This window comes from Agelaius tricolor, unplaced genomic scaffold (assembly GCF_023055355.1).
Source record: "Agelaius tricolor isolate 1412-34295 unplaced genomic scaffold, bAgeTri1.0.p SCAF_3, whole genome shotgun sequence".
Taxonomy (NCBI): Eukaryota; Metazoa; Chordata; class Aves; order Passeriformes; family Icteridae; genus Agelaius; species Agelaius tricolor.
The window spans coordinates 10,884,292-10,911,760 of NW_027269263.1; the positions used below are offsets into that span (position 1 = coordinate 10,884,292).

Here is a 27,469-nt window from a genome sequence, read left to right on the forward strand (position 1 = left end):
TGCAGTAGTGAATAATTTATTTTATTGACATTTTATTTTTGCAGAATACATTCACATCTAGAGAGCCTAGATTAAAAGTGGAAAGCATAAAAATTCATTAAAGTGTATGTGTGATTACATGAGATTCAATCATTCTAATATACAGCTTAAATGTATTGACATTGAAGAAATTATTAAAAACTGGACATAATACATGAGAAGACTTAATGAGTGTCACAGAGATCCAGTGAGGAAAGCAGGGCATTCACTTTATTGATAAGTGATAAAGAGATTGGCCTTTTGGCTTGGTAGTTATTTACTTTATGCCACAATTTCCTACCTTTGAAGTTCCTGCTCTCTGGGCTGCTAGAGAGCAGGGGGTGTGAGATTCAAGTGAATGCACGGGATGGGGTGATACACCAGCACCACTCCACTTCAGCCCTCTCCCTTCTTACTCATGGAGCAGCACTAAGTGCCATCAGGAATGGGACTTTCTCAGTCAGGGGAATCATAAGTGCATAATTAAACAGCAGCCAAAGAGCCAGGAGAGTGATAGGGGCTGTTGACCTGACATGGTTTTGCTGGTCACAGCTTCCCCTGCTGAAAGAGCTCCCACTGCGGTAATGATGAAGAAGGTCTTGAACAAAACTTTCTGTTCCTGAAACTCTTCCTTCCAAAGCTGACACTGCAAGTACTGCAATGTTAGAAATTTATACTAGTGCTGTGTGGAAAAAAAAAACCCATATTCTCCTTGGATTTCTCCTTCCTCTCTGGAGGTTTCTATTATCCCTTTGAAGCGCTGTAGCTGGTAGTTGGTAGCTGGATTTCTGTCCAGGTCATATGAGTTAGGTGGAAAAATGGTTTTTGCAAAACATTGATGAGTCATCTCAAAAAAACAAGAATAATTTGCCTTAAAAGAAGTAGACTTATAAAACTCCTCTGGATTTGGGGAAAAGGCTCACCCTACATTCAGTGTAGGAGTCAATAGTAGGCCTGAATCTGCTGCTGCTGAGTACAGCAGTGTTTGTGTACTTGTCTTCTGCCACTGGAGTCCTGCATACAAGTCCTACATAACTGCTCTAAGGCATGAAAAAGCTATAGGGAAATAACTTGGAGGAGTGGATTTTTTCGGAGTTATGGTATCCCAGAGAAAGCAACAATAGAGCAAAGCTAATCTCTCCTTTTAACTCACACTGATTTGCAGAACGGAAAAGCTGTTGCAGAAGACCTCCCTGGTTCAAGCTTCCTTCTTTCTTTCATATGTGAAACATAGGTTCAATATTTTGTCCTAACTTGCTTTGGTCTTGCACTTTTGCTCTTTTTTTTCATTGAAGATTATGTTTGGCTTGTGATGTTGCTGACTGCTGCCCATTCTGGAAAGGTGTTCAGCTGGAAGAGCCTAATTCCCCACGTGTTGATGGCCACCATGACAACAGCCAGGCCAATCAGATTTACACCCAGGCCAGCTTTCACCTGCAAAAGCAAAATGCATCAGAGCTACTTTATGGAAAACAGTTAACATAGGGAAAAAAAAAAAAAAAAGCAGTTTGTAGAATTTATACTGACTCATATATAGTGTGATAATTTATGTGTAGTGATTTCTAAAAAAAAAAGCATAAATGAGAGCATATGTGTCAAGGTCTATGTTGGAGTATTGAGGAATGAATATTCAGGTTAGAGACTGATGCAGTTCATTGTGAACTGCTGAGTTTGTCACTTGGACTTCTCAATCAGATAATCAGAATAGGGAGTTAAACCACACATAACAGAGTGATACACGACTTACTGTGGAGCTGTGTGATAAATCTAATTTCTTATGCTCTCTTGTGCTTGTCTGAGTAGGTCAGTGCAAAAAGGACTGTATACTCCTAAAGCTCTTTAGACAATTACATTCATAAAAAAAATACAAATAAGAAATGTGTGCATCCTACAGATCTGTGTTCTTAACCTGACAGCTCTATTGTGTAAGAGCAGTGCAGACATCACTACTTAATATTAGCAGCAATATAGGGGTTTTTTGGGTTTGTTTTTTTGTTGTTTTTTTGGTTTTTTGGGTTTTTTTTGTTTGTTTGTTTTGGTTTTTTTTTTTTTGTTTGTTTTTTTGGGTTTTTTTATTAGGTGCTTGATGAGGGTTTAGGTGTTGGAGTTGCATGAAGCATGGGAGGATACAGCCAGTGCCAAGACTCACCATATCTTTGATCTGGCAGTGCCCATAACTGAAGACAATGGCATTTGGAGGGTTACCCACAGGCAGCATCACCGCAAATGAGATGCACATGGTGACAGGAATCAGGGTGTATAAAGGGTTGATAAGCAGGGTTTCTGACTGGAAGAACAGAGGGAGAGAGGTGTTTCACCTGATCAATAAAGTCACAGCCGACAATGACTGTGATGACAATCACACCTGCCTAATTTCTAAACTTAAGTGTGAAAGTATTTTTTGGTTGGCTGGGTTTTTTTAGAGCAATGCCATAATTTTGAGCTAGTCATGCTCCAGGGATCTCTCTTGAGACATTTCACACTGAGGGAGGGTGGAGTTTGCTACTATTAGGACACGTTTGCTCTTTCTCCCACTTGTTTTCTGTGTCATTCTGTTTAACACTGACTGCTGCTTCAGTCTTTATCCACGAGAAGTCACAAGAGGTTAACACAAAGAACTTGCTTCTTCCAGTTGCTGAATATGCTGAGACCATTATGTGATATCCTCCTTAATACTGGTTAGGAGAACCAGGTGTTCACGATCCAAATTTGCATGGTGAGAAGGCAGAGATGATGGAATATTTTTTACAGTGGGCTAAAGAATGCAGTTTTCAGTGGTGATGAAATGCTCCATTTTCATTTGCATTGCTTTGGCCCAGTTTTATATGAGAGGGAAAGGAAAGGATAAACAAGGCTACAATCATCTTGGGGAGGGAAGTGTCTCCAGGTTACTTTTGCAATCTGAAAAGAGAGTCTGCCTTAAGATGGTAGTTCACACTACAAGTAGATTACTGCTCTAAATATTTTTCAGGAGAATCTCTTTCTGCATGGAGCAGAAGCAAATCTGAACTCCTAAGCCACAAAAACACAATCACATCTTGTAATGTGGCCACATCTTAATATTAACTCAGAACTGTTCACATAATATGCTTTGGGACAATCTCATAAAATAGTTATAATAGGGAAAGACGATTAACAACCTCCATTCCTGGACAGAAAAGTTTCTATTACATTTTTAAAAAAGGAAATTTTCTGTAACTGCTATTCCAATATAAAATTAATTTACTCTCTCTTTCTTCTACCTTTGTCAATAGCATCCTGATTTTTTCTGCCCCCTGCAAACATCTCTGTTTTCCACGGTAGAATATAATATGCTTTACCAGATCAACCCCTTGAACACTTCTAAATCTGAAATAAAATTCAGCACTACAGTCTTTTCTCACAAGTAGGGAGCAGGTGACTACTAAGTATTGAACAACACATTTAAAATAACATTGACAAAAGGATCTCAAGCTTCATGTGAAATTCACCTATCTTGTTAATTCCATAATCACCTTTTCTTGTACCTGGCATATGAATTCCTCAGTGCACTTTGTCTGAGAAGTATTATAAATTCCATGATGCTAAAATATGCTTTTGGCTGCCCAATTATGTTTTTGTTCCTAGTTTCAAGACTACAGAACAGTAGCTTGGGAACTGAGGCTGGGTTGCATGTGGACAGAGTGCCAAGACCCTGACATCCTGAAAAATTCCCACAAGCCTGTGAGGAAACAACAGACTAAAAATGTCACTGTTTTAACTCACCATGCTGCATAAAATAGGCAGGAAGATGGTTATGGTTGCTGGATTACTAACAAATTCTGTTACCATGGACACCAAAATGCAAGCCAGCAGAGTTACAGCCCAGGAGGGAAGGCTGCTCAGGGAGAGCATCTGACGTCCAATCCATGTAGAGAGGCCAGAGGTCTGGGGAAAGGACAGAAGCACAAGAATTACTAAATATTTGGTATGTTTGTCAAACAGATTCTCCTTTCTGTGGCAGTTTGCATCAGAGAATCCCACCAGCAAATAAACAAAGTTCAGATCAATGCTTTCTGCATTTCCTTTTGCTCAGTAAACTAGATTTCACTGCAGTGTTTAATGAATAGCAAGAAAGGCGTGTATTGAGTACAGGGAGTGCTGCCTACTGCATCATGTACAAGCTTTAAAGTATCCACGTCATAAATCCAGACTGAGAAGCATGCAAAGGAATAAAAGAGCAGGTTGATAATATGTTTAGGAAGGAGGATTAAAAAAAATCTACACCAGTACCTTGCATCCAGCTGCTAAGGCATAACCTCCACCAACCAACACTACAATCTCCCAGGGCATGGTCTTCTGAAAGTCCTTCCAGGTAATGATGGGCTCCAATGGGTTAATTTCTGTTGACTTTTCACCATCTCCTATATGAAATAAAGTGTGTAACCAGTATTTACTGCCCTTTTAGCAAAGATCCTCACATTTTTCACAAGAATAGTAATGATTGAAGATGCATGGGACTACCTGAGAGAGAGGCAAAGAGGCAGTGCATAGCCTATTTCTCTGGATAGTCTGGCCTCACAAACTGCAGCATATTAATTCCAAACATCCTGACTTTCCCTTGGCTGCTCTGTTAATGTAGCTAATTGTTAACCCTTGTATTCTCATGTCACAGCTTTTTGAGGGACTGTGTGCTGTGTTGTGATATGCATGTGCATATATATCTGTAGAGCACAGAGATGGGGTTACAATGGGGTTATATTATCAAAGAAGGGCTATGAAGTAGGCCATGATGCTTGATAAAGTGCCCTAGATTTTATCTGAGGACATTAATGTTTTTTTTAGTGCCTGAGTATTTTCTTAAAAAAGGAGTTAGAGCGTGTCATATTTTCCTAAACCTGTACAATATATGACAGCATAAAAATATATGTTTCTATAAATTTACAATATTTACATAAGACTGTGCAGACAATTCTACTGTCATACAGCACTGCTGAAAGAGTGGTGCAGCAAACTGATCAAATCACTGAGTGCTACCCAAAGAGAAATGTGAAATAATCTCATTATCAAGAAGACTGTGAGAGAAACATTGCACAAAATTGAAACATTGTCTGGCACTCTATGACCTCTTTTATGTTTATCTTAAGACATGACAGTGATTTCCACTGTATAAGTGATGATTAATTTTTTTACTGGGGTTTATCTTGAGCTGATTTTGCATTATGGTTTTTTAATATGTAACTCCATCTAAACCTTTCCCAAATCTCAGTCCTCAGTCCTGAGGTCTAATAACTCTGCTAGCACAGAAGAGGAGGCAGTCTCAGATTGAAGACCTGTTTGTCATCCTCTGGATGAGACAATATGAATTACAGCAAAGGAAAAGGGGGTCTGATGTAGGAAGGGCTGGTATCCTTGACTTACCAAAATAAAAGTATCTTCTTGGATCTTTTTACAGACAAAAATAACAAAAAATATGAGACATTGAAAAATGTACCAGTTCTCTTTCTTAGTGCATTCTCCTCACCTTTTCTCCTTTTTCCAAAACGTGGCTTTTTTGCTGGAATCAGGAAAAGGAGAAACCCAAGAAATACAGAGACAGTGGCATCAGTCCGGTAACCTTTCCTAGGAAAAAAATAGCAACGTTTTCATAAAAACACATTAACAGAAACATTTCCAAACCAGGTACATAGCTCCAAGCACATTTCTGCAGGTGGAGTTGTATTCCCACATCTGAAGTCATACTAACAGCCTACTAGAAAAATATGCCTGCATATTAAGGGTACAAATTGGATTTTTTCCCATTTATTAAACTGACTCTGGTAAGCAACTTCAATCACAGCTCAACAATTTTCAATATTCTGGTTGAAAAACAAATAATCCCTTTTGGTTTACAAATCTATTAACTTGGAGGTACAAAAAAAATAGTGTGTTTACTGTAGTGTAAGAAACGGTAAACACATTCTGGGGAAAAGCTAAACCCAGGTGATGCTTTAGAAATGAATTGTAGATTGATTTTAAATTAAATGTTTAAAAGGCTTTCTGTAAAAGTATTCTGAGGAGTACCAAACTCCAGTGATCATCAGAAAATCACAGTATTAGAAATTGTTTTTCTCTCAAAATTGTAATGAAAAATTAAAGTAATTTTATACAGTAGCAATATAAAGTAAACTTACACTCAAATAACTTATTCTTTGATGTGCAAAGTGCTATAGTAAGCTTTAATATAATTTGTTTCAATATTATTTAAAATAAAAGAAAAATTATTTGCTTTAGTCACCATTCTCAGCAATATTTAATTGAATGGACATTTTCTTGATAAAACACTTTTTGTCAAAAATTTTAATTTCAATTATAGTTGCAGTATATTCTAATGAAAACTTCTTTATGAATGCACTAAAATGTTTTAACCTCAAAATCTGACCCTCCTTTTACATTGGAAATGGTTTAATTTACTTTCTCTGCTTAACTCACTTTGAATACTGAGGAAGAATGGAATTTTTCACTATACGAAAAATATAATTTAAGAAAAAAAATTCCTAATTTTTGAATAAAGACTCCATTTTTCACTGCTTCATTAAATGTGTCTGATGATGTCTTAGGGGGAAAAAATTATTATAGAAAATAATAAGAAGCAAAGTTGTATTCCTGTGCAGTAGTTATGGGGATTTTTACTCACTTCTCAAAAAAAGATGACCATCCTGGCACAAAGCCAGGCTCACGAGTGAACCAGAGCAAGGTCATCAGGATGAAGAAGAATCCAGTCACCATCTCGGGGTAGCTAGAAATAAAAACCAGAGAAAGTAACGAAGTAATTCCAAGGTCTGTCTGAAAACTCAAGAGCAAGTCCCAGAAGAAGTAAGAAAGTAGAAATTGGCTTCAAAAAAGAATAAAAAACATATGAAAAATAGCAAGGGAGATTAGTTTGAATGAAAGAATTCTAGATTTGGCTCCCAGCTGGGAACCATCTAAACCCTGTAAGAAATAGGCTAAAAATATCCATCTGTATTTGTAATGCTATCATTTATGGGCAAGATGTGAAGGAAAATATTTCTAAATGCTTGTTTTGTATTTGCATTATTATCTGATTAAATGTGTTAACAAGGTGAAGTTCATATTAGCATTCCACTGTAAATATAATCTCCTGCATTTTTTAGAAGGATAGAAAGCCTAAGAGCAAATGACAATGTAAATTAGCACAGATGGTGAACACAAGGTGACTTGAGGATACTTGAGGTGGCTTGAGGATTTTTAATTTAGCATAGATTTAAATTAAGAGTGATTTCATATTTGGCACAGCCTGAACAACAGTTTAGTTTCAGAGTTTATTGTATTCAGGCAGTTGATCTGTCAATATTTCAGTTAAACAGCACAAAAATGCTTTGTGAAGAAGGAATTCTGTGCCATATCAGCCCTTTTGAAAACGAAAATGTTGCCAAATAATCTTTTCAAGAGACATTTCTTGCCATTGTGCATAAATATTATGTGCAACTGGGAAGGCTGGACAACCCATAGCATGGGAAAAAGCCTTTTTTGAATTTATATCCACTAAAATAAGTGTGTGCCTGAATTAGGAGAAGGGGTCCTTTAGGGTTCAAAAACAAACCTAGACAACCTTTGAACCCTGGAATAAACTTGAATCTTTCCTTTCTTTTCCCTTTTTCCTCAAAAATAAATGAGTTGGACGTTAGCACTCATGCTTGTAACAAAGTCTTTGATTTTAGTTCGTTTTTGCATTTTGTTCTATTTCTATACTGGAGGGGAGGAAAAAGAGCTGAGAATTTTAGAATAAGCTACAAGAGCACAAGGCATCATGGAGAGCAATAGGAGACAATGAGAGACAAATTCCCAAGGAAGGCAGGTCTGGTTTACCTAACATTTCCCAGTTTCTTGTATTCCTCTTGAATTCTTCTCTCTGACATTTCTTCCTGTTTGGTCTTCTTCTTCTTGCTCACAGAACAAGTCTCTTTAAAACTGAGATAGCATGATAAAATTAGGCAAGAGCATAAAGAGAGGGGGAGGAAATTAAAAAAACCTCCAGCAATGGGGTAGACTGAAAATTCTGGTATCAGGAGCCGTTGGGAGAAGATGTGACTGAGCCAAGGCCTGATGGCAACGGAAAAGGAAATTACTGTGCATGCTATTTGATTAATCTGATTTCAAGTGCTTTTAAGATTCAACTCTAGACATAGTTGGCAGGTTCCCAGCGTGCTCTGACTAGTACTGATTGGTATCACTGAGCCATCTTGAGCCATGGCCGGGCTCCCTCTGCGTAGGCTTCCTCAAAGAGCTGCCAGAAACCTCCCAGAGCTACAGCTAGTGTCTATCATCACACGGAGAGATTGTGACAGAGGTCAGCTATCAATAGGAATTTTTCATGGGCTAACTATGCTTTCCTGGGTTATCCAACATATCTGGGGTCTGCTCTGGCTTTTGAGACCATATTTGCCTTGAATATTGGGGATTCATAATGAGGGAAAGCTGTGCTTGTGATCCCATTAGCTGCCACGACCTGTCTGCTTCTGCTTACACTGTCATAGTAACATTTGTTTATACATCAGGCACAGCCAGAAAAGCACCACGGAGGCCAGGGGAGTCACCCTGGTGTTTTGCCCAGGTGAAAAACACCTGTACTTCTGCCAGGGACACAAAACCACAATATTTCCTAGCTGGATATATTGAGCCTCCTATACACTTGTATGGATGTTAAGTGAATCCCTTAGTTTATTCAGTTTTCCTTCATTCTGTAAGAAAGCATGGACATTCTTAATTGAAATTAAGATGCTTTCAAGCTCACTTTAACCCTCTCCTTTTCTTCTTTCCAGAAGTGTTACCTAGCTGTGCTTTGAGCCACAGATCCCTCCTTTTTCACTCCAGCTGTACCCTCTGTCACACAGAGGTGTAACAGGATCTAAGCCAGTCTAAAAGATGCAGCAGCAGTGACTCAGGTACCATGGCAGCACAACTTTTATGGTTCTTTCAGGTGATAATAGGTGCTCTTATGGTTCCTGCTATTTTAATATCTCATTGGGTACCTCACTAGACACCCAAGCTGTAACCCTGGCCAAACCATGGACTGCAATCTCCCTCAATGTATCTGCTTAAGGCCAGATCCTCAAATTTCTTTGCATTGCTCAAGATCCAGACAGGCCCTGTCTGGTGAACAGAAGGACTTAACCAGGGGTTGAATTTCACATGGGCAAATACGCAACACAATTTTTTAGCTCACTTAGCATTGCTCTTCATCTATAGATATTTTAAATTTCCTTGCAAATCTTGCTGTTAGAATTTAGTAAAATCTACCATCAGGGAGAGATGAGGCTGGAAGAGCTGTCCAGGCTGGAAAAGAAGAGCTCTATGGTTTATAAAGGACAGTTCTGTAGTAACCTCCACCCTTAGCTCTTCTTTGCTGGCAATGATCCCTTGATGAGTCCATTCTCTTTCACCCTTGACCTGGTCTAGGGCCTTAAAGTCTGGAATGCAGTTCCAGCTAAGCCAGGCAATAACAGATTGATAGCACAGGGCTTCCTAGGAAAATAACATTACAGGAATTCATTAAACATTTATGCTAAAGCATTAAGCAGCTGTTTCAACAGGTTCCAAGTGTTTCCAGGCTCAGGAGGATGTGAAGGCAAAGAACTGAAGCCCAGCTCCCAACATAATATATTCTTTAATGAAGTGCAGTGAATAGAGTCAGAGATTAAGGAGCCTTGGAATCAACTACTTCTCAAGAAGTCAATAATGCTTCAGTCTCTGGTATTATTTAGAACAACATTAATCAGCATGAAGTCTTGGATGCAATGTGGAATTTCAATTTTTGTTTTCAAACCAAATTAATTGAGGGTCATGTTAGGACCTGTTTCTCCTCAAGATTAAAAGGAAAAAGCGGCAGAGGGAATTTATATTAGCCTTTTAATTTGGAGCTATAAGACTCAGAGACTGACTGAGAGGGGCATGGAGCCATTCACCTCTAAATTACTTCAAATCTAGTGAAGGTCAGCAGCAAGCAGAACTCATTATCAATTTATTCATTGTCCTGGGTGAAATAGTGATGTCAATTCAGTTTACTTTTAAGAGTGAACTAAATCAAATTAAGGCAAATTTAATTCAGAGCAAATGTGTCTGCATCACAATTCAATGCAGATTAACAAATCCATTCTAAATGCACACATTTGGCAGTTTTCATTAACTTTGTAAAGACAATATGTGGTACAAATGACCTAGAAGACTGAAACTTTTTCTTATTTTGGGGCCTAGGGACTGGTATTAAATGTATTTGTCTCTTAGGCTGTGAGTCCCTTCTACTTTAAAGAGAAATATATATGGAGTCTATTTACCTTTAATTTTAATTGGTTTTATGTTAATTTCCTTGAACTGGAGGCAGATCTGAAAAGTACCTTGTTCACTTGCAGGTTTTTTCCTATTAATCTTTTAAACTGTGCTTTTCCAAAAGGACTTTAAACAAGACATTTGGTCCAAGAAGGAATCCTCATTTTCATTAGAGTGAAAAAAAAACCCCAAACCAGTTGAATGCTTAATATGGATTTCTATCAGCACTACCTGGGCACTTCAATCTCAAGCAGCAACACTCTGCACTGCTGTCCATGCAGGGCAGCTAAGCAGTGAGATTTCCTCTGGTCATTGTTCTGGCAAGAAGAAGGAAATTGTGCCTTAAATTCTGTCATTTGCCAGTCAAAACTTCTTTGTGAGACACTGATATTTGAGAGGAGCTGCAGATGCCCTGCTTTCGTAATCTGTGTATCTTGAACAACTTTCACTCACTTGCAGCCCAAGAACAGCCAGTGCAGCCAGAACCAAGTCAGCACCAACATGATGAGGGAGATGGGGAAACTGAATAGAAACCAGGTTCCAAAATTCACCACTTCAGCTTTTGGGTACTGGCTGTAAATTAAAAAAGAGGATGCATGAGAAGTTAGAACAGTACAGGGACAGGGACCTCCAACAGACATAGATGCAAACACACCTACGGGCATATTTATCTCACCCCATGGGGTGAGAGAAATATTCCATCAGTTTGCATTTGCAAACAGCTGCATTACCTATGCAGAGTGAAACCAACAGACAAACAGTGCAGCTCTCCAAACCTTTAACACCAGATGGTCTGGATTGTCTGGCCAGCTTCAAAAACACGTGGAGATACCTGAAGTGAAACTCCATCCCTGCCTGTGGTTTATATTAAAGCTTCTTTTAGAGTTGGCAGTCTTCAGAATGATTTCACCCAGAACCTCTTTCTATGTTTTCTCACAGGCCACACAAATATTGACTATATTCTGCTGTACTGCGACAAAGATGTTGGATGTGTGCAATTGATGTTACTGTCTTAAAAGCAAGATCTTGGAAAATTCTGTAAAATCCAAATCCCTGGATTAAGCATGACTTCTGAACTTATTCTTCCGTGCTACCACCATTTAAGAGAGAGAAATGAGAGATATCAAGGCAGTAGTGGTAGCAGAAGCAGATCTGAGCTTGGATGTGTTTCTGTGCATGAGAAGTGCCACCAGTCTCCTGACAGAAAAACATTCATGTTTCTGACATTGAAACATTCATGTCTTTGAGAGCCCTGGGCCTATGATAAAGGAAATACTGAGGTGATCAGAGAGCTGCTTCTCATGTTCTCTGAAGCAAATGCATAAGGCCACATGTCTAAGTTGGTTGTTTGGGTTTTTTTGCACTACATGTTGAGCAGCTGTTTTTATGTCATTTCTTCTTTTGTGAGTATTTCTTTGTGTTTGCTCTATCTTCATAGCTTTAGTGTTTACTTTTCTAGAGTGCCTGCTGCCTTTCATGATAACCACTATGTCAAATCAAAAGAAGTTGCTGGAGAAACTTCAATGTTACCACACTGAGGAGTTTTTACTTTACCTGAGAAAGACATGGGTATGTAGCAACCTTCAAACACTAACCATTGGTAGTAACATTAGAGGAAGAAGCATATTTTCCTTCAGGGAGAGTGTTCTTCCTGGGGTTCCTTGAGGTAGGAAATGACCCACAAGGATGATGATGATTCTCACCAAACCCCAGTGCCACTTACTTGTTGAAGTGCTCGAGGAAGATGAGGCTGGTGGAGGTGCCTATGATGGTGGTCAGCCCGCCGATGGTGGCTGCGTAGGAGATGCTCAGCGAGAGGCATTTGCACACCATGTGGTCATGCCTGGTCTGGTACCTGCTGCTCAGCTCCGAGGGCTCAGGGGGCAGCACCAGGATCTGAGCCTGTGGGGGGACACAGTCACAAGCAAAGCAGGTGATCAGGACAGCAGCCCAGCTTGCTCTAATGCCAGAGTGATACGGTGTTGCCACATTTCTCTTCACAGAAAAGCAAGCACAATTCTTCCCAAGGATTTCTGAGATTCACATTCTCTGAACCTCAGAGAAGGGGAAAACACAATTCTTATCACTTGCTGTGCCTGTGTTGTGCCAAAGTAGAATGGAACATGGAGATTGTTTATCCAAAGTGAGGATGTTTTGTTTCCTTGTGTGTCGGGACTGTTGGGTGACAGTCACGAGGTTCAGTGCAGTGTGAGCACTTGTGTGCAGAGTTGAGTGCTTGGCAGATTCAGTTTAGATGAAATGTATATAGTATAGTATAATAAAGTAATTAACTAGCCTTCTGATATCCGTGGAGTCAGATGCATCATTCTCTCTCCCCTTCATTGGAGTCACCTTTGATTTGCTCTAATAGGGGGCCCAGAGAAGCAACAGGTTTGTGTAAGAGAGGCCAGGTTTTTCTTCACAGGGATTAACTGGGATCAGTCCTGGAAACTTGTCCCAGAGCCTAAAATGGCCTGGTTTGTGACAAAAATGTAGGACAAGCAGTAATCAGGCTTCTGGCTAAGGTTTGGGCCAGCTCCAGGTCTGACTGGAATATCAGTGGGATATCAAAATCCTTTGAGGGCTGCAGGGACAGGATTCCAGCACTGAGCAGAAGGAATCCATAATCCTTGAGGCTTAGGAGCAGCCACCACACAAAGGCTTGGTGAACTTTTCACACTTAAACTAGCTCAGGGCCTCTAATTATGGATGGAGTGCTGGGGATCTTAAAATGGAATGGAAAAGGCTGAGTGATGGGAATATGGAAAGAAAAGATGCCAGAAAATTTTGCTCCAAAAGAAGCTTTCATATCAGTGACAGGAAAATGTCTATGTTGGTAGATCAAGTCCTTATACTGGGAAAAAAGGTAGAATGAGGAAAAAGATAGCAAGTGGTTCAGAAAGGTTTGTTACATTTACTAATTTTTATTTTGATTTATTTTTGAACTGTGAATGCAAAGTTGTGTTGATTTTAGCCTATTCTTTCGTGCCCATAAACTTATGCCATTAGGACACTACAAAATTGTCATCCAAACAGCAATCTCTTCTTAGATCCCCTCAAGAGAAGTAGAAATACTGGAATGAATTGATTTGATGGAGGATTTTGAGGCTGGATATTTTGGAAGACAAAAAGGAAGTGGATACTAAGAGTACCTAATGAAGTGGTTGAACAGATTAATGGTCTGCTTTTTTTACATTCTGCGTAGGGTTTTGTGTGCCAGGGGTTGTTATTTTTGAGTCGGGCTATTTTCCAAGGAGGATTTGCAGAAACAAAGTGGCTGTTACAGTCAAATAATAAAAGAAACTCGTGATCACATTACTGGATGTAAAGCTAAATTAATTGTCCCAGCCATTGGGGAAGGGTCTTCTGAACATACCCGTGCTGGGTGCATCTAAATGGGAGCAAGAGCTGGCAAAGGGCCATGCTGTGGCTGTGCTGAGGTGACGGAGAATGATTCCTCTCAAGGAACAAATATGAAACAGTAGGGAGCAGGTGATGTTCACATCTGTCTTTTGCCTCACCCCCAGGTCTAACATGTCCTTACCTGAGGCAGGTGCTGCCCATTGCTGGTAGAATTCATTGTTCCAATAGGGTTGGCTATCATGTGCACACCATTCATACTCTGCAAGGAGGAAAATGCCTTTGGATTAGCCTTTCTTGTGTTCCATACTTGTGAATTTGTGATGCTTTGTAAAGGTATTGGGAGGCAGGCTTTGGGGACAAAAAAAAGGAAAAAGGAAAAAGGTTCCAAAACTAAAAGAAAATCCAACCCACTAAAACCAACTGTTAATTTTACATTGGAGGAAAAAAAAAATGTTTAAACCCCCTGCTTTGTTTTTTTTTTTAAGTGATTTTAAAGTCAAATTAGAATGAGATTAGGTCCTCCTCTAGCATGTCTGAGGCTCTAACAGGTCCCTTGAGCCTGTGACTTTGTGATGTGTACAAGCTGCTGCAGCAACTTGAGAATTCTCAGCTTCAGAAGCTGGCAATACTGGAAAAACAAAAGATCATATCTGGATTTGCTAGAAACCATATGGAATTGTTAGTTCTCTGACTGGATCTCAGGAACTCCAGCAAGGAGTACAACAGGCTTCTACTGTTTTGTACTTCTGTTGTTGCTGTTTTGGAGCTAATGTTCCCCAATTGATTTGTGCAAGCAAACCGACAGGTTAAATACAAAGCAGGACATTCTGCAATACCTAATTTCTGCCAACAACCATCACACATCTGAAATAAAGGGACCAGCTTTTTTTTTTTCAGAGCTGTGTGCATTTTGCTCTGCTGGTTCCTGCACTAGAAGACAGGGTAGCACAGAAGATACCAGCTATGACAATACCTTTGAGTGCATCAAGGAGCTGAAGTCAGTAGTAGTAGCACTAAAAACAAAGAAAGGAAAATGTGCTTTAAAAATGCCTGTTCATCCAGCTTCTGCAAGAGGCACACATCATGGGTAGGAGGGGAGAACTAGTGCCTACTGAAATGCTGAATACCACTTACTAGAACCTCTTATGGGGGCTCTTGGCCAAAAAGTAAGTCATTATTATGTTTCATAGCTCAATCTCTAGCTGTATAACAGTGCAGTTCCACCTCCATGCAAGAAAAAATTCGTTTCTTGGTAGTATTTACTCCATTCTAGGAGTAAAAACTTTTCCAATGCTGTTTCTGAGTACCCACCTGTACCACATTAAAGCCTTCCCTAAAACCTGCCCTGTGTGGCATGTGGATCATGCAAACAATCCACTGAACTTATTTCCAGAAGATGTGCTCCTTTTCCTGCCAAATTCAAAGCTCTTTTTCAAGTAATCCTATTTTAATAATAGTTCTGTTTGAAATATCCCACATATACTCTTCAACAGGGGTTAAAGGGATTAATGGCACAATGCCAATCTGAAGATTTGATTCTGTATTGCATAGAAAATATGGCTGGGGTAAAAAGAGATAACAGAGGGAATACTGGAGAACTCAAATAGTCTCTAAACTAATGAGAAAACTACTTAGATCTTGCAAGTTAACTTAAAGTCATCAATCTATACTGTTTGAATTATAATATTTGTTTTAAAGCAAATTTAAATTTACAGTATAAGAAACTTGTTTCTCTTTTATTTTGAGCAGTTGCAAATACAGAAGGAGCTCAAAAAGGGACTGTGCAATTTTGTTCTCACACTTTATAAGATGCTCCTCAGAATTGGCCTATAATAAATTTTTAGAACATTAGCTTTGTATACTGTCTTGTATATCTTGAACTTAATTAGATAGTTTGACAAAGAAATTATTCCTTTACTTGATGTACCCTTTCCCCTTACTAGATTCTTCCCCAAATAGAAACTACTGGTGTTTCAAATCTCTGAAGAAATTCATCTATATTTAAAGAAATCTTCTACAAATTTTGTAGGGGAGGAGGGGTGTTTTTTTGTGGGTTCTCCCTCCCCCCGTGTTCCCCTGCCCTCCACTCTCATCTCTCTTGAATGCAGGCAGTTCAGACTTTCTTCAGGAATGCTCTGTAAGTGATGTCCCTCTGGATTTGTACTGTGGGCAGCCTGTGCTGTACTCGGATCTTCTTCCTCACTGTTCCTTCAGGGGAACAGAACAAAAGCTTTCAAACTCCTAGAAATATTTTCCTTCTCCCTAAAATATCCATAGTGTTGAAAAAAATAAATGAATACTGCAAATTTTAGTGAGATCCAGAGCATTGCATTAATGCCTTCCTGGTCAGTCACATGTGACACATTCACTTGTAAGGTTCTGCTTGCCCTTCCTGGCTCTGCTCCTGGGTTCATCTCATTGCAACCTGTGTAGGGCTCAAATGTCCAGTCCTGGTGTACAGGGTTCATTCTTACTCCTCATTGATGAAGATAAGCTCCAGTGAAGGCTGCCCGTGCTTTTCACCGAGACCTGCAACAGAGGAACAGAGAGCAGCCCTTGGGGGAAGACCTGAGCTGAGCCCCTGGCTCACACCACTGCACCTGGAGGAGCTGCTGCAAACAGAACTTTGTCCAAACACTCTCAGGTGCTCTCTTGTTGTGGCATTTTATTGTTTTGTATTGTACTGATCATGTGCATCTGGCAATTAAAAGACTATGATACCTACGTGTAATAGACAAGGTTAGACAAAATAATTTTCAGCCTGGAAACGGTAAAGTGAGAGAAAAGAGAGATTCTTTTCTTCCTAAGCCTTCTTCTTCTGGGAAGGAATGAACAAAATGAACCTTAGAGCTCTTATCAATTTTTTATTATGGGATTGTCAAGAGAAAACTTCTGAACCTCTTCTAAATTTCCTGGACTTTATTCCCAAAGGTTTCCTTCCAACCCTGTAAAATCCTTTGGCCAAGAGTTTATGACACACAGCTACAGCAGATGCCCTGATTCAGTAAAAATAGTTTCCCCACTCCTATTCTTCCATCACAAATAAAATTTCCTTTCATTTTTTGAAAGGAATATCAGAGTAAAAAAAGGAATATCAGAGTACAAAGAGTACATATCAGTGTTTTTGGCAGCATAAGTCAGAGAGATCCGACCTCAACAGAATTTCAGTAATATGTATCAACAAGTGAGGTCACTGACAAACAAATGAGAAAAGAGTGAATGCCAATATTGACAAATACCTATTGGCTTGTTTTCTTCAGCAATGGTGCTGCCTGCAGCCGCGATGACCTCGCACTCCTCCTCAGCATTCACCAGCTCCTGGAGCACTGCCTCCACGATTGGCATCACCATGGCTGTGCTGGAGGTGTTGGAGAGCCACATGGAGAGCACCGTGGTGCAGCACATAAAGCAAAGGAGCAACCTGGAGTGCAGGGCAGGGAAACACGAGGGGTCAGAGGCGGCAGAAAAAACAGGGGAAGATGTGAAAGCTGTCAAACTCTGAAAGATGGGTATAAAAATGCCCCAAACCAAGGAGCTTTTGCCCATGGATGGGAAGATCAGAGTGGTTTCAAGCTGCTGCTCTCAGCCTCAGACTACCCCCAAAGCCAAAGGTTCACTCACATGCCTGGCTTGGCTCCAGCCATCATCACCATGCGCAGGGCAATTCGCTTGTGGAGATTCCACTTTTCTACAGAAGCTGCCACACAAATCACACCCATGAGGAGCAGAGTTGTGTTCTTGAAATATTCAGCAGCCACCTGCATTAAGGGCCAGGGGGAAGCAGACAGTTAAAAAAGCAGTAAATACCCTACACAGAAAGCATGCAGAATGAGAAGAAATATAGCATAGTGCATTTTTGCTCCCTCAAGTAAGAATGACAGGGAGCTGGAGAAAATGAAGAATTCATAAATCAAAATATTCCCTTTAATCTCTTTCTTGTTGTGTTTACAAATAAGGCTCTATCTCCTGTTGTTTATAGGCTTCTGAGTTTTGAAGACATCAAGAGAAATGTTATATTTGCAAGCAGGATGTTCAGTGCCTGCAGTGAGTCAGTCATACTCAGCTAGGCTCAGATGGAAACAAGCACAGACAAAAGTGCACTGAAGGCAGCTTATTCATGTGCTTCATCTGTTTTTTCCTTCTGGAGGTGCTGTTTATCTTGCCTATCTTTATGCTGTCTTGTTCAGCTTTTGGGAAAAATGTGGCATCCCTAGAACTTACTGCATCAGAATAGGAGAAGTCCTTTGGGACTTGCTCTTTGAATGCAATATAAAAGGGTTGGTATATTGCTGCAGTGATACACAAATCCTGTGTCAAAACTTGTCACATTGGAAACCCATTTCCATTTTATCAGGAAAAGAGGGAAAAGTTTCAAGAATAAGAACTTTAAAGTTAAAGACAATGAGCAAAACCCATCACTCCCTCAGGAAAATATTCAAAAATATTTAAAATATCCAAAGCTGGAATTGTGGATGTGGGTCTTGCTAAAAGATGAGAAGATATTCTGTGAAGCAACTGCAAAAATGAAAAATTAAGCAAACCATAAAATTCTTACTCAAACACACACACATAATTCTGTCAAAACAAAAATAAAATGGGAGAAAATAAGAGTCACAAAGAGATGCTTGGGGGTCTAGCAAAATTTTTCATTTCATTTTGATGCAATCCTTCCTAGGCAGTTGCTGGAATATTTTTCAAAAAATGTCATTTCTACAGTTTAAAACTAGTTCTCTAATGACATGTAGGTGCCAACATTTTAAAGCAATTAAAATCCATTGCCCTCAGTTATACCGATGCTCCTCCATAAAATGCAAGAATGACAATAATGTTATTTTGTGAAATTTGCAACAAGTTATATTTTTAATGACATTTATTTAATAAATCCCTATGGTGACTAACTAGACTTGGCCATCATAATTGTGTGCCAGAACTTTTAAATATCACCTTTTTGGCTTTCTTCCACTGGTTTCTTTCTCATTAACTTTCTTTATTTTCCTGCTACCTTTTCAAAAAAATAATGAGGTGAATGAAGGAAATTCATCAACCCAGCAGCATGAAGAATCTGGGGTTTTTTCTCCTTTATTCCTTTCATAGCAATTTTGGAGAAATAAGTGAATGCTAATAGTCTCATTAATACCAGCATACATGTATGTGACACACTGGTTCATGCTCTTAAGCCCCTGTGAGTAATTTGTAGCTTAAATAGCAGTAATTTTCTAGGCAAGAGTCAATCCAGGACAGCAGATTGGAAATAATGCTTCAGAGTTTTTTATTTTTGCATGCAGGGATTTATTTCAGCTCCTAAAGCAAATAATACATTCTTTGCAGTAGTCTTACTGTCACTTTATTTGCTATTGCATTGAATTTCTCTCAGGCTGACATTAAATTTCCTTTTCCAATGTGCTGCCAAATTTTTAATGAAAATGCCCAACTACTTTACCTTTATGTTAGGAAAAAAAGATTGTGAAAATACTGAATTGTGTTGGTATGAAAATGCATCTCATTTTATTACAATACTTGGGGGAATAAGCAGTCATTAAACTCTCAGCTCATGCTTGTTTCTATCCATTTATGGATATTCCCAGTGCTAGATTGTGAGAGAAATCCAACAATTTTATGTTTGCTACATATTCCTCTGCATTCTTATATGTATTACTCTGCCTTAAATCAAATGTGCTGTCCCCTCACTCCCCAAAAAGAGATAGAAAAAGGCAGGGGAAAAAAAGTTGCAGAGAAAATAAAAGAAATTCTTGGCATATAATGAAAGAAATTAACATTCAAAAAAACCTCAAGTAAGCAAATTCAGGACTGATCATAGAAACTTTTCTGTACAGCTACTCCTTTGCCTAAAAACTTATGGCTACAGTAGGTTACAGCTTTGAAAAAAGGCTAGACATTCATCTGGATAACAAAATTATCCAGTCTTTTTCAGTAAATGGGAACTTGTTTTAGCACATGTAGCCTCTTGCCTCACATCACATCCACAATAAATAAAATTGGAAGGAAACTCAGTGAATCCTGTGGCTGCTGTTCACATGGGTTTGAGGAGGGCAGATGTGATGGTGTTTGCAGGGGTCTGAGGATGAGGGACGAGATGAGGATGTGACTCCATGTTTCAGAAGGCTTGATTTATTATTTTATCATATATATTATATTAGAACTATACTAAAAGAATAGAAGAAAGGATTTCATCAGAAGGCTAGCTAAGAATAGAAATGGAAGAATGATAACAAAGGTTTGTGTCTGGGACAGAGAGTCTGAGACAGCTGGACTGTGATTGGCCATTAATTAGAAACAACCACATGAGACCAATCACAGATCCACCTGTTGCATTCCACAGCAGCAGATAACCATTGTCTACATTTTGTTCCTGAGGCCTCTCAGCTTCTTAGGAAAAATCCTAAGGAAAGGATTTTTCATAAAATGCGTCTGTGACAGGCAGAGGTGGGATCCTGTGGTGCAATAGGAGTTGGTAATTGTTGGTGATGCAGGAGCTGAAAGGATGGACACCTCTCCTGGCTGCTGTAGCCTGTCTCATATCCTATATCTATCTACAGATGAAGAAAGGGCTGGTGGGACCCAGTTGCACTTTACAGGATGTACACTCCTGCCTGCCATGCCTCTAAGTCTTGCTGCTGCACTAAGATCAGCCTTGTTCACATAATTAGCTGAGAGCAAGAACATGAAATGATAAAAAACACACAATGGTCTGACCTCACTGGACTTCATGACCCCAAAGAGAGGGTAGAGGAAGGCAGGAACCAAGGCTGCTGCCCCAAGGGGCACTGCTTCAGAGACCCAGTACACAGCTGTCACCATGAGCACGTAGGCACACGAGGCTTCCTGCAGGGACAAGCACAGAGGATGAGTGTTACTGCCCCACCACATGCTCTGGGGAGCCCTGGGAACTCACTCTTAGGATTCTTCAGACTGTGGGTGCCCTGGTTTAAAAAAAAATAAAAAGGACTGCATTGTGACCTCCAAAGGTGCAGCTGTTTGGGTGTGAAATCTTGGCTGCCTTCTGAAAGGAGAGAGTCAGAAGATGAGGCTAATGAAAGTTTTCACATATAATCCAAAGCAAAGCTTTGGGATAAGCCTATTTATCAGCAAAATAATGGCTTCAAGTGCATTTGCATATTTGTTTGACTTCCATAATCCAATATTTACGAAGCACTCAATCATGGCTCCTCAGATTAGACCTGTTGACCTGTTATCTCAGCATATTTTTCTCTCCAGACAAGGACAGAAACTGTTAGCTTTCAGGACCAGATGAGAGCATTCATATTTGCCATAAAACTGCCTTGTAGTTATTTTGGGAAATGCTCTGGAAACTTGGGTTGGGGGTTTTTCATTGTTTTTTTAAGCAATGTGCAAGCACATTTGTCAGCTGATTTTATTTGCTCAGGTAATTTCTACAGACCTTTGGAAGAAGACCACAGGCCTGCAGGGTTGGAGGCAATAGGTGAATGGAGCTAATCAAGCAAATTTGCTGCTGTCCAAGGTTCTGGTTGAAAAAGGCATGAGAGCATCATGGTGAGCATCATGGGGAGCTGGGATATGATAGAGAAAAGGGCTATCTGCTGAATATTCTTAGAGGAAAACACAGCTACTGAATGGAAGTGTTCTGGTCCATTTCTCTAGAAATGTCTTTATTTATGGCTCTCATTGGAGCTCTCCTTAAGCTCAGTTTCTTATTCTTAGCAGTAGTTTCTGTACTTAGAGATCTGGGGATGTCTGCTGGTAATAATTACAGAAACTATCCTCAAGAAAAGGTTTTTCCTTTTCTTTTCCATTCTTAAATTTGAAGCCAAGTCCTGTACTTGCCATAACCTGCTGTTCTATGGCAGTTAATAGGTCTGCACTGATTTAATTCAGCTATAAATTTATCTGTTCTTCATTTTGCACCAGATGCTCCATGTGAACCTCTCAAGCCATATGGAGTCACAGCTCACAAATGGCCATTGTTGAGAAAATTCACCGTTCACAAATGCTATTTGAGTCTCTTAAAATATAATTTTATATATTGTACATCCATCCTGGCTGGATGACTACTAAATAAAGCAGCTTTCAAGAGGCCTCACAAGCAATTCTCCCAGATCCTTGTGCAAATCAAAGAGCATGTTTTACATTTCATTGTTTTCAATCAGTTTTGTGAACAAGATGGTAAAGCCTAGTGAAATTATACAGGGATGTGGGTTCAATGGAATTAATCAAAAGTTTGTGTTTAAGTTCCTCTTTATAGATGTCATTTATACATTACCTCTAAAAAAGAGCCACAATCAGATGTTCATCTTTTTTTTTTGAAGTACAGCTTATGGTAATAACAGGCAGAATACAGCCCAGAGAGGAAGTTAAGATAGATTGATATATTGATATGTACTATTTCCTTTACTTGTGCAAGAATTGTAGCCAAAGTTACTCAGAAGTTTGGATTTAAATTAGCAGCCAGATCTTGCTCTGACTCCTGCTTCAGAAAAGTGTAACATTAAACAATTGTAATTCAACAAAGCTAGGGTGGGTTTATATTGGATATTGGGGAAAATGTCTTCAGTTACCACTGAAGAAGGGTGGTCAGGGGTTGGAATAGATTGCCCAGGAGGTGGTGGATCCACCATCCCTGGAAGCTTTCAGAGGACATGTGGATGTGGCCCTTGGGGATATGGTTTAATGGTGAACAGGGTGGTGCTGGGTGAGCAGTTGGACTTGATGATCTTAGAAGTCTTTGCCAACATTAATGATTTTATGACACTGTGGTTCTATTAACCTAACTTCCTTTGAGCAGATAAACTCCAATTCCTTGAGAGGTTATAAAGAGTATCTGAAAGGCTGCTGGAGGAATTTAGCTCTGGATAAGCCAACTTGCTGCTCAATCACATTTAACTACATTATACCTCAAGGTTAATATTCCACAGAGAGCAGAGCACAGGGAGTTTTTTTTGACCTAGTGACTCTGACACATTTTTAATTTTTAACTCATTAGCTTCTGCTAATGTTTGCATAGGCTCTGTGTCAGATTCAGTAGTTGTCTGAGGGGAAAAACTTCTAATTTAAGAAGAATCAATGATTTTTTATTTTAGAGCAGTCCAGATGTAAGATCCAAGGGGTATCCAAACCATTTTCTCACTCTAAAAATGTGCTTCTCTCTAATTTCTTTGAACAATTATGTCATTTTGTATTACTCCTCTGTGTGTGGCAAAAAAAAGTGCGCTGGTAGTGAAAATGGAATAGGAAAGAGGGAATTTGCATCTCTACCAAAACCTTACTGGGATGGGCACTAAGTCTTTGTGTTTCCTATACACTAGGCTGTAATCATTTTACAAAAGAAAAAACCCAAATAAATTGCATTTTTAAATGGTACAAAACTGTAAGCAAGTACTGGGAAAGCCAAGCTTGCTAATCTCCACTAAAAACTTAATCGGCTTGTCTGGCAACTTTATTTATTTTCTCTGTTGGTTTCCAAGAGAAACCATATTAATCTCTTCTATTTAATTGAACTGAGTTTATATATTTAATTAATGGTTACCAGAACTACTAAGTATTTCACTGAAGCAGTGGCAGTGTAATTTTAACTGTTTCACCCTCCTCACTTGTTGTTTTACGGCTGAAAAATTCTGTTAAATCCACCTCAGAGCTTGAAGCAGGGAATAGGAAAACATGTGGTGCTTGGATGGACTATCATCTAATTATCTCTCTTCAGTCAATCCCTTGGGTTAAAAGAAGAGCTGAAAGAAGCCATGGCTAAAAACTCCACACTTAAGGGTCATGCATAAAACTTCTGTAACTAAAATATCCAAGGATCTCAGAATGGTTAAAAGGAAGAATAAATTTTATGTAGGAAATTCGCCCAACTATTTCCCATTGCATATCTTGCATGCAGACATGTGGTTAAGCTCTGCAAAGAGGTAATCCAGCCTCTGGAATAACATCTGTGATTTTATGGGATCATGCTGAAATTCCATCCTTCAGCTTGTGTAAATAAAACCAAAGGTGAATGAAAATGAGTCAGCTGTGGCTCTTCAGAGCAGGTTCTGTGCTTTAGGGTCCATTCTGCTGGTTTGGCATATCAAGATGCCAACATCCCCTGATACTACATTCTCACAGCTCTGCCAGCAGGTGACTTTCAGGAATGTCCTTGACTGGGTGCAGTGTAGCCACAGCAGCAGTGGGCACAGAAAGCCTGTCCCCAGCTGACTGAAATCATGTGGCATTCCTTGTGGTATCTCTGGTGGCTTGATTGCCAAAAAAAAAAAAAAAAAAGGGGGGATAAAGATTACAAAAAAGAAGCGAAAATGCTCACATGTCACTGTAAACAATGAAGGAAATAAGGACAGAAGGGAAAAGACCCTCAGTTTGTAAAGCACACACACTTTTTTTGACCTGAAAGGCATTTATGGATGTCCAAACCTGTGGTACAAGTTCAGTCGTAACTTTGGAAGGGGAAAAAGAATTCAAGCAAATTTCTTTTCACAAAATAATCTAAAAGAAGCTGTGGAGTTTATTCCCATTAGCAGCATCAACCAACAATTCTTACTCCTTGTGCTCTCTTTAATCTCTTTTGCCACTACACATGTAATGCTCCTTTGACTTTTCCAGAGATGTGCTGGTATCATCAAAGAAACTGCAAGCTGATTCCCTGCAGAAATGCAAATATAAATGACCTGGCAATTTCAATCCCTATAAAAAAGACAAAAAGCCTAATATAATTGTAAAAATACAAGCATGTGGGCAGGCATCAAATTTAATCTTCATATTTAAAAAGTAATCATAGTCAGTGGGTTGTAACAAAATAAAATCTACACAAAAGCACTTGGATAGTGTGTACTGTTGGCTGAGTTTAAATGGTGTAGATGTTTTCTTAATAGCACTATAAACATTTGTCCAGCTCTTGGTCAGATTGTCAGCTGTGCTTTACCCTCTGTGGTCACTCACATATATACAAAGTGGATGTAAATCTCCACTGGATGGATTTTTCCATCACTTTGCAGTAAAGCAGCACCACGAGGTGCAGAGTAACAATGCAGAGCAGCCTGTACTGTACAATAGCAATTCCTGCAGCAATCCTGTCACTGAACTCCTGCTTCAGCTGCCATAAGGTGCTTCACAATCCCCTGGCTGAGCATGCCAGGGAGCATCTCTTTTCATGTAACCCTTCCAGTGGTATCAGGGGAGATTAAACCCCTCTGCAGAACAAGCCTCTGTGAAAGGGTGAGCCTTTCTGCTCCCTGAAGAGCACAATCGTCTGTTATTCATTCCCTCTCTGGAGATAAAAGAGATGAAAAAGCACTGTAAGAGAACAGCCAAGATACATTGAAGTTCAAAGCAGGAAAACTCAAAGTGCAACACACAGTTCAGTGGTGCAGGAATATTTCCTTTTTATGAATTCTGGTTTATTTTCCAAACAAAATGTTACTGTTTTGTTTTTGAAATCAGCTATGCAATTTCTAATCCTTTGCATTTCTATTGGGTAAATACCAGCATTCATAAATCCCCTGATACTTTAAGGAAGAATGAATCTTTAACAGGGTAGAGGGTGGAATTGGATATTGCTGCACTTTTTGGACAGATTTATGTCTAGGTCTGTGGGGAAGGACAAGCTGCAGATTTTTAATACATTGCAGATTTTGATAAATTAAACATCACCACCTCTCTAAGACAGAAAAATGTTGCTATGGCACACGAAATAAAATAATATGGACACTGGAACCTCCAAGGTAAAAAAAGGGAAGTTTAATTTCTGACTCTAACATTTATAGATTGTCAAAAGTGACAGTGGATTGGAGGATGACAGTGTCACCTCTCCAATGACACTGGACAAACCAATAGTCCATCAAATTTCTCCTCCTCCAGAAGAGAATGTAAAACAGTAATTATTTACATAAAACTGCATGAGAAAGTTTGTTACAAGAATGTAAACATTGGAAGGCTTAGAAGAACTGAGAAGAACAGGGAAACAGAAAAAAACATTGCTATTTTATGGGTTAAAACTGTAGAGATGTGCAAAAAGAGGACTTTGCCATGTGGCCAAGGCATTCAGTATCTCCAAAGCAGGGTCAGGAGCCCAGCTGCACTCACTCCTTTCCCTGGTCTGTGTGTTAAGCACAGGATATTCCTCCTTTGCATTGCTGAGTGTGCCCATGTCAGAGCTGCAGTGTTCCAGCAGAGGAACCCACACCTGCTCTGGAGCACTCAGTGCCATGCATTGTCACCCAGTGCCAGCTCCTGCCACACCTGAGGGCTGTCTTTAGAAACCCACATTAAATTGAAAGTCCCTCCATACACACTTCTCATTAAAAAACGAAAGATTTCCCTTCGTGTTGCTAAAACTTTTGCTTTCCTTTTAGATTTGCTTTAAGATAAACATTCCTTTTCAAGACCTCTCGTCAAAGAAAATGTCATGGATGCGTTTGTTCTGTTCCCCCTTCCCCACAATATTATTGTAGAAAGAGATCCAACATTTCTGCCTCAAAGCAGTGCTTTTCTAGCTTCACCTGGCCCTTCAGCTCTGCTTGTGACACAACTCAAGGCAGCTCTAGCTCTTAGTGATGATTTCTCAGTGACCCTCACAGTCCTTCAAAGATGAGTCTTTGATTTTTCTAAGATCTGTGCTTCTTGACATCTTTGTCTTTCCTTTTGCACGCTGCAAACTGAATCAGCAGGACTATCTGCTGCACTCAGAGGCTTTGTTAAAAAGGAAATGAAAATGTACTTACACTGCTGGGGTATATGAGTGGCAGAGGAAGCAGCAGAAGTGGAATGAGAACAACGAGCAGGAGATTTCTGGATCGGAGGATCTCCTTCATCACTGCCATTCTCCTTCTGGTGGCTTTCTTCTCCTTCAGATTCTTCTCTGGTTCCTCAGATATTCCAATTTTCATGCCACGTTTTCCTTCACCTGTGCCTGGATTTCCCCCAGAAAACTCTCACAACCTCATCTCCTATTCCCACGGCCACCTAAAATATCTTTCTTTCTTTATTCTTCAATCTGTTGTTTTGAAAAGGTTTTTTGATTAAAAATACATTCAGTTAAGTAGGGCTCACCAGAACATCTGAATTATTATCACACCATAACATGCAGAGGTTTGCAAGTTGGAGCATAGTGATCTTTTGACAAAGTTTCTTTTTCATTCAGACTCACAGTTGTAGATGTGTTGTATCCTCATTCCCATGTCTTATGAAGTTTTTTTCTTCCATCATCTAGTGGTGTTATTTCTGTTTTCATAAACCAGGCAAGATATGTTTTGAGCTGCTGCTTTTCCTCTTGTTTGATAGTCTGAAAGTCTCAAACACAGTTTCTTTTCTGCTGGAAGATTACTAAACCAAACAATTTATCTTCCAATGCATAGAAGTAAATTTTCAGGTACTTCTTCTTTAAAGAAAAGACCAAACCCCCCCTCCATTTGCAGGTCCTTCAGATTTTATTTCTTTGCTTCTGTTTTGTATCTACCTTTACCCTACTTTTGCCCTGAGCTTGAATTCACAGGGCAGTAATTCCAACATGGATTATACTTGATCTCAAGACAAAAATTTGTTAAAAAGCTACAGGCAACTCTAATTCACCAATGAGGACTGCAGAAGGTAGAAGTTGCTCCACCCATTGTCCCAAACCCAGTCAGAACATTTGAGAAAATCAACAGCCTTCTGACATTCCCACAAATATATAAAAAGACCTTTTTTAGGCTGCTGAACAGTTTGTTATTGTTGCAAGGTCCCTGTACTGATGATAAATAAATAATTGTTGTTTTCTGAACAATATCTTTGTGTTTCTTCCATCACAACCCTTGAATGTCACTAATTCAGAAGGCAT

At 39.4% G+C, this 27,469-nt stretch overlaps 1 protein-coding gene across 1 annotated transcript; it reads right to left on the reverse strand.

Annotated features, from left to right (window-relative positions):
• On the reverse strand, nucleotides 1–27,204 carry SLC13A4 (solute carrier family 13 member 4). Its single transcript, XM_071422450.1, has 16 exons — nucleotides 26,376–27,204; nucleotides 20,380–20,508; nucleotides 17,287–17,423; nucleotides 16,905–17,086; nucleotides 16,140–16,194; nucleotides 14,639–14,678; nucleotides 13,847–13,924; nucleotides 12,026–12,204; nucleotides 10,756–10,875; nucleotides 7,846–7,947; nucleotides 6,653–6,754; nucleotides 5,501–5,598; nucleotides 4,270–4,400; nucleotides 3,763–3,924; nucleotides 2,168–2,305; nucleotides 1–1,452 (listed from the first exon to the last, which is right to left on the reverse strand). The coding sequence occupies exons 1-16, from the start codon at nucleotides 26,538–26,540 to the stop codon at nucleotides 1,315–1,317; spliced, it is 1,956 nt and encodes a 651-aa protein (XP_071278551.1). The 5' UTR covers nucleotides 26,541–27,204; the 3' UTR covers nucleotides 1–1,314.
• Nucleotides 27,205–27,469: the final 265 nt, after the last annotated feature.

Coding starts and splice junctions, on each gene's coding strand:
- SLC13A4 (XM_071422450.1), bottom strand. CDS start 26,540: ATGAAAATTGGAATATCTGAGGAACCAGAGAAGAATCTGAAGGAGAAG. Junction 16,195..16,904: donor TGAAGAAAACAAGCCAATAG/GTATTTGTCAAT, acceptor CCTCTGTTGCAG/GTCTCGGTGAAAAGCACGGG. Junction 5,599..6,652: donor TGGTCATCTTTTTTTGAGAA/GTGAGTAAAAAT, acceptor TTTTTTTCCTAG/GAAAGGTTACCGGACTGATG.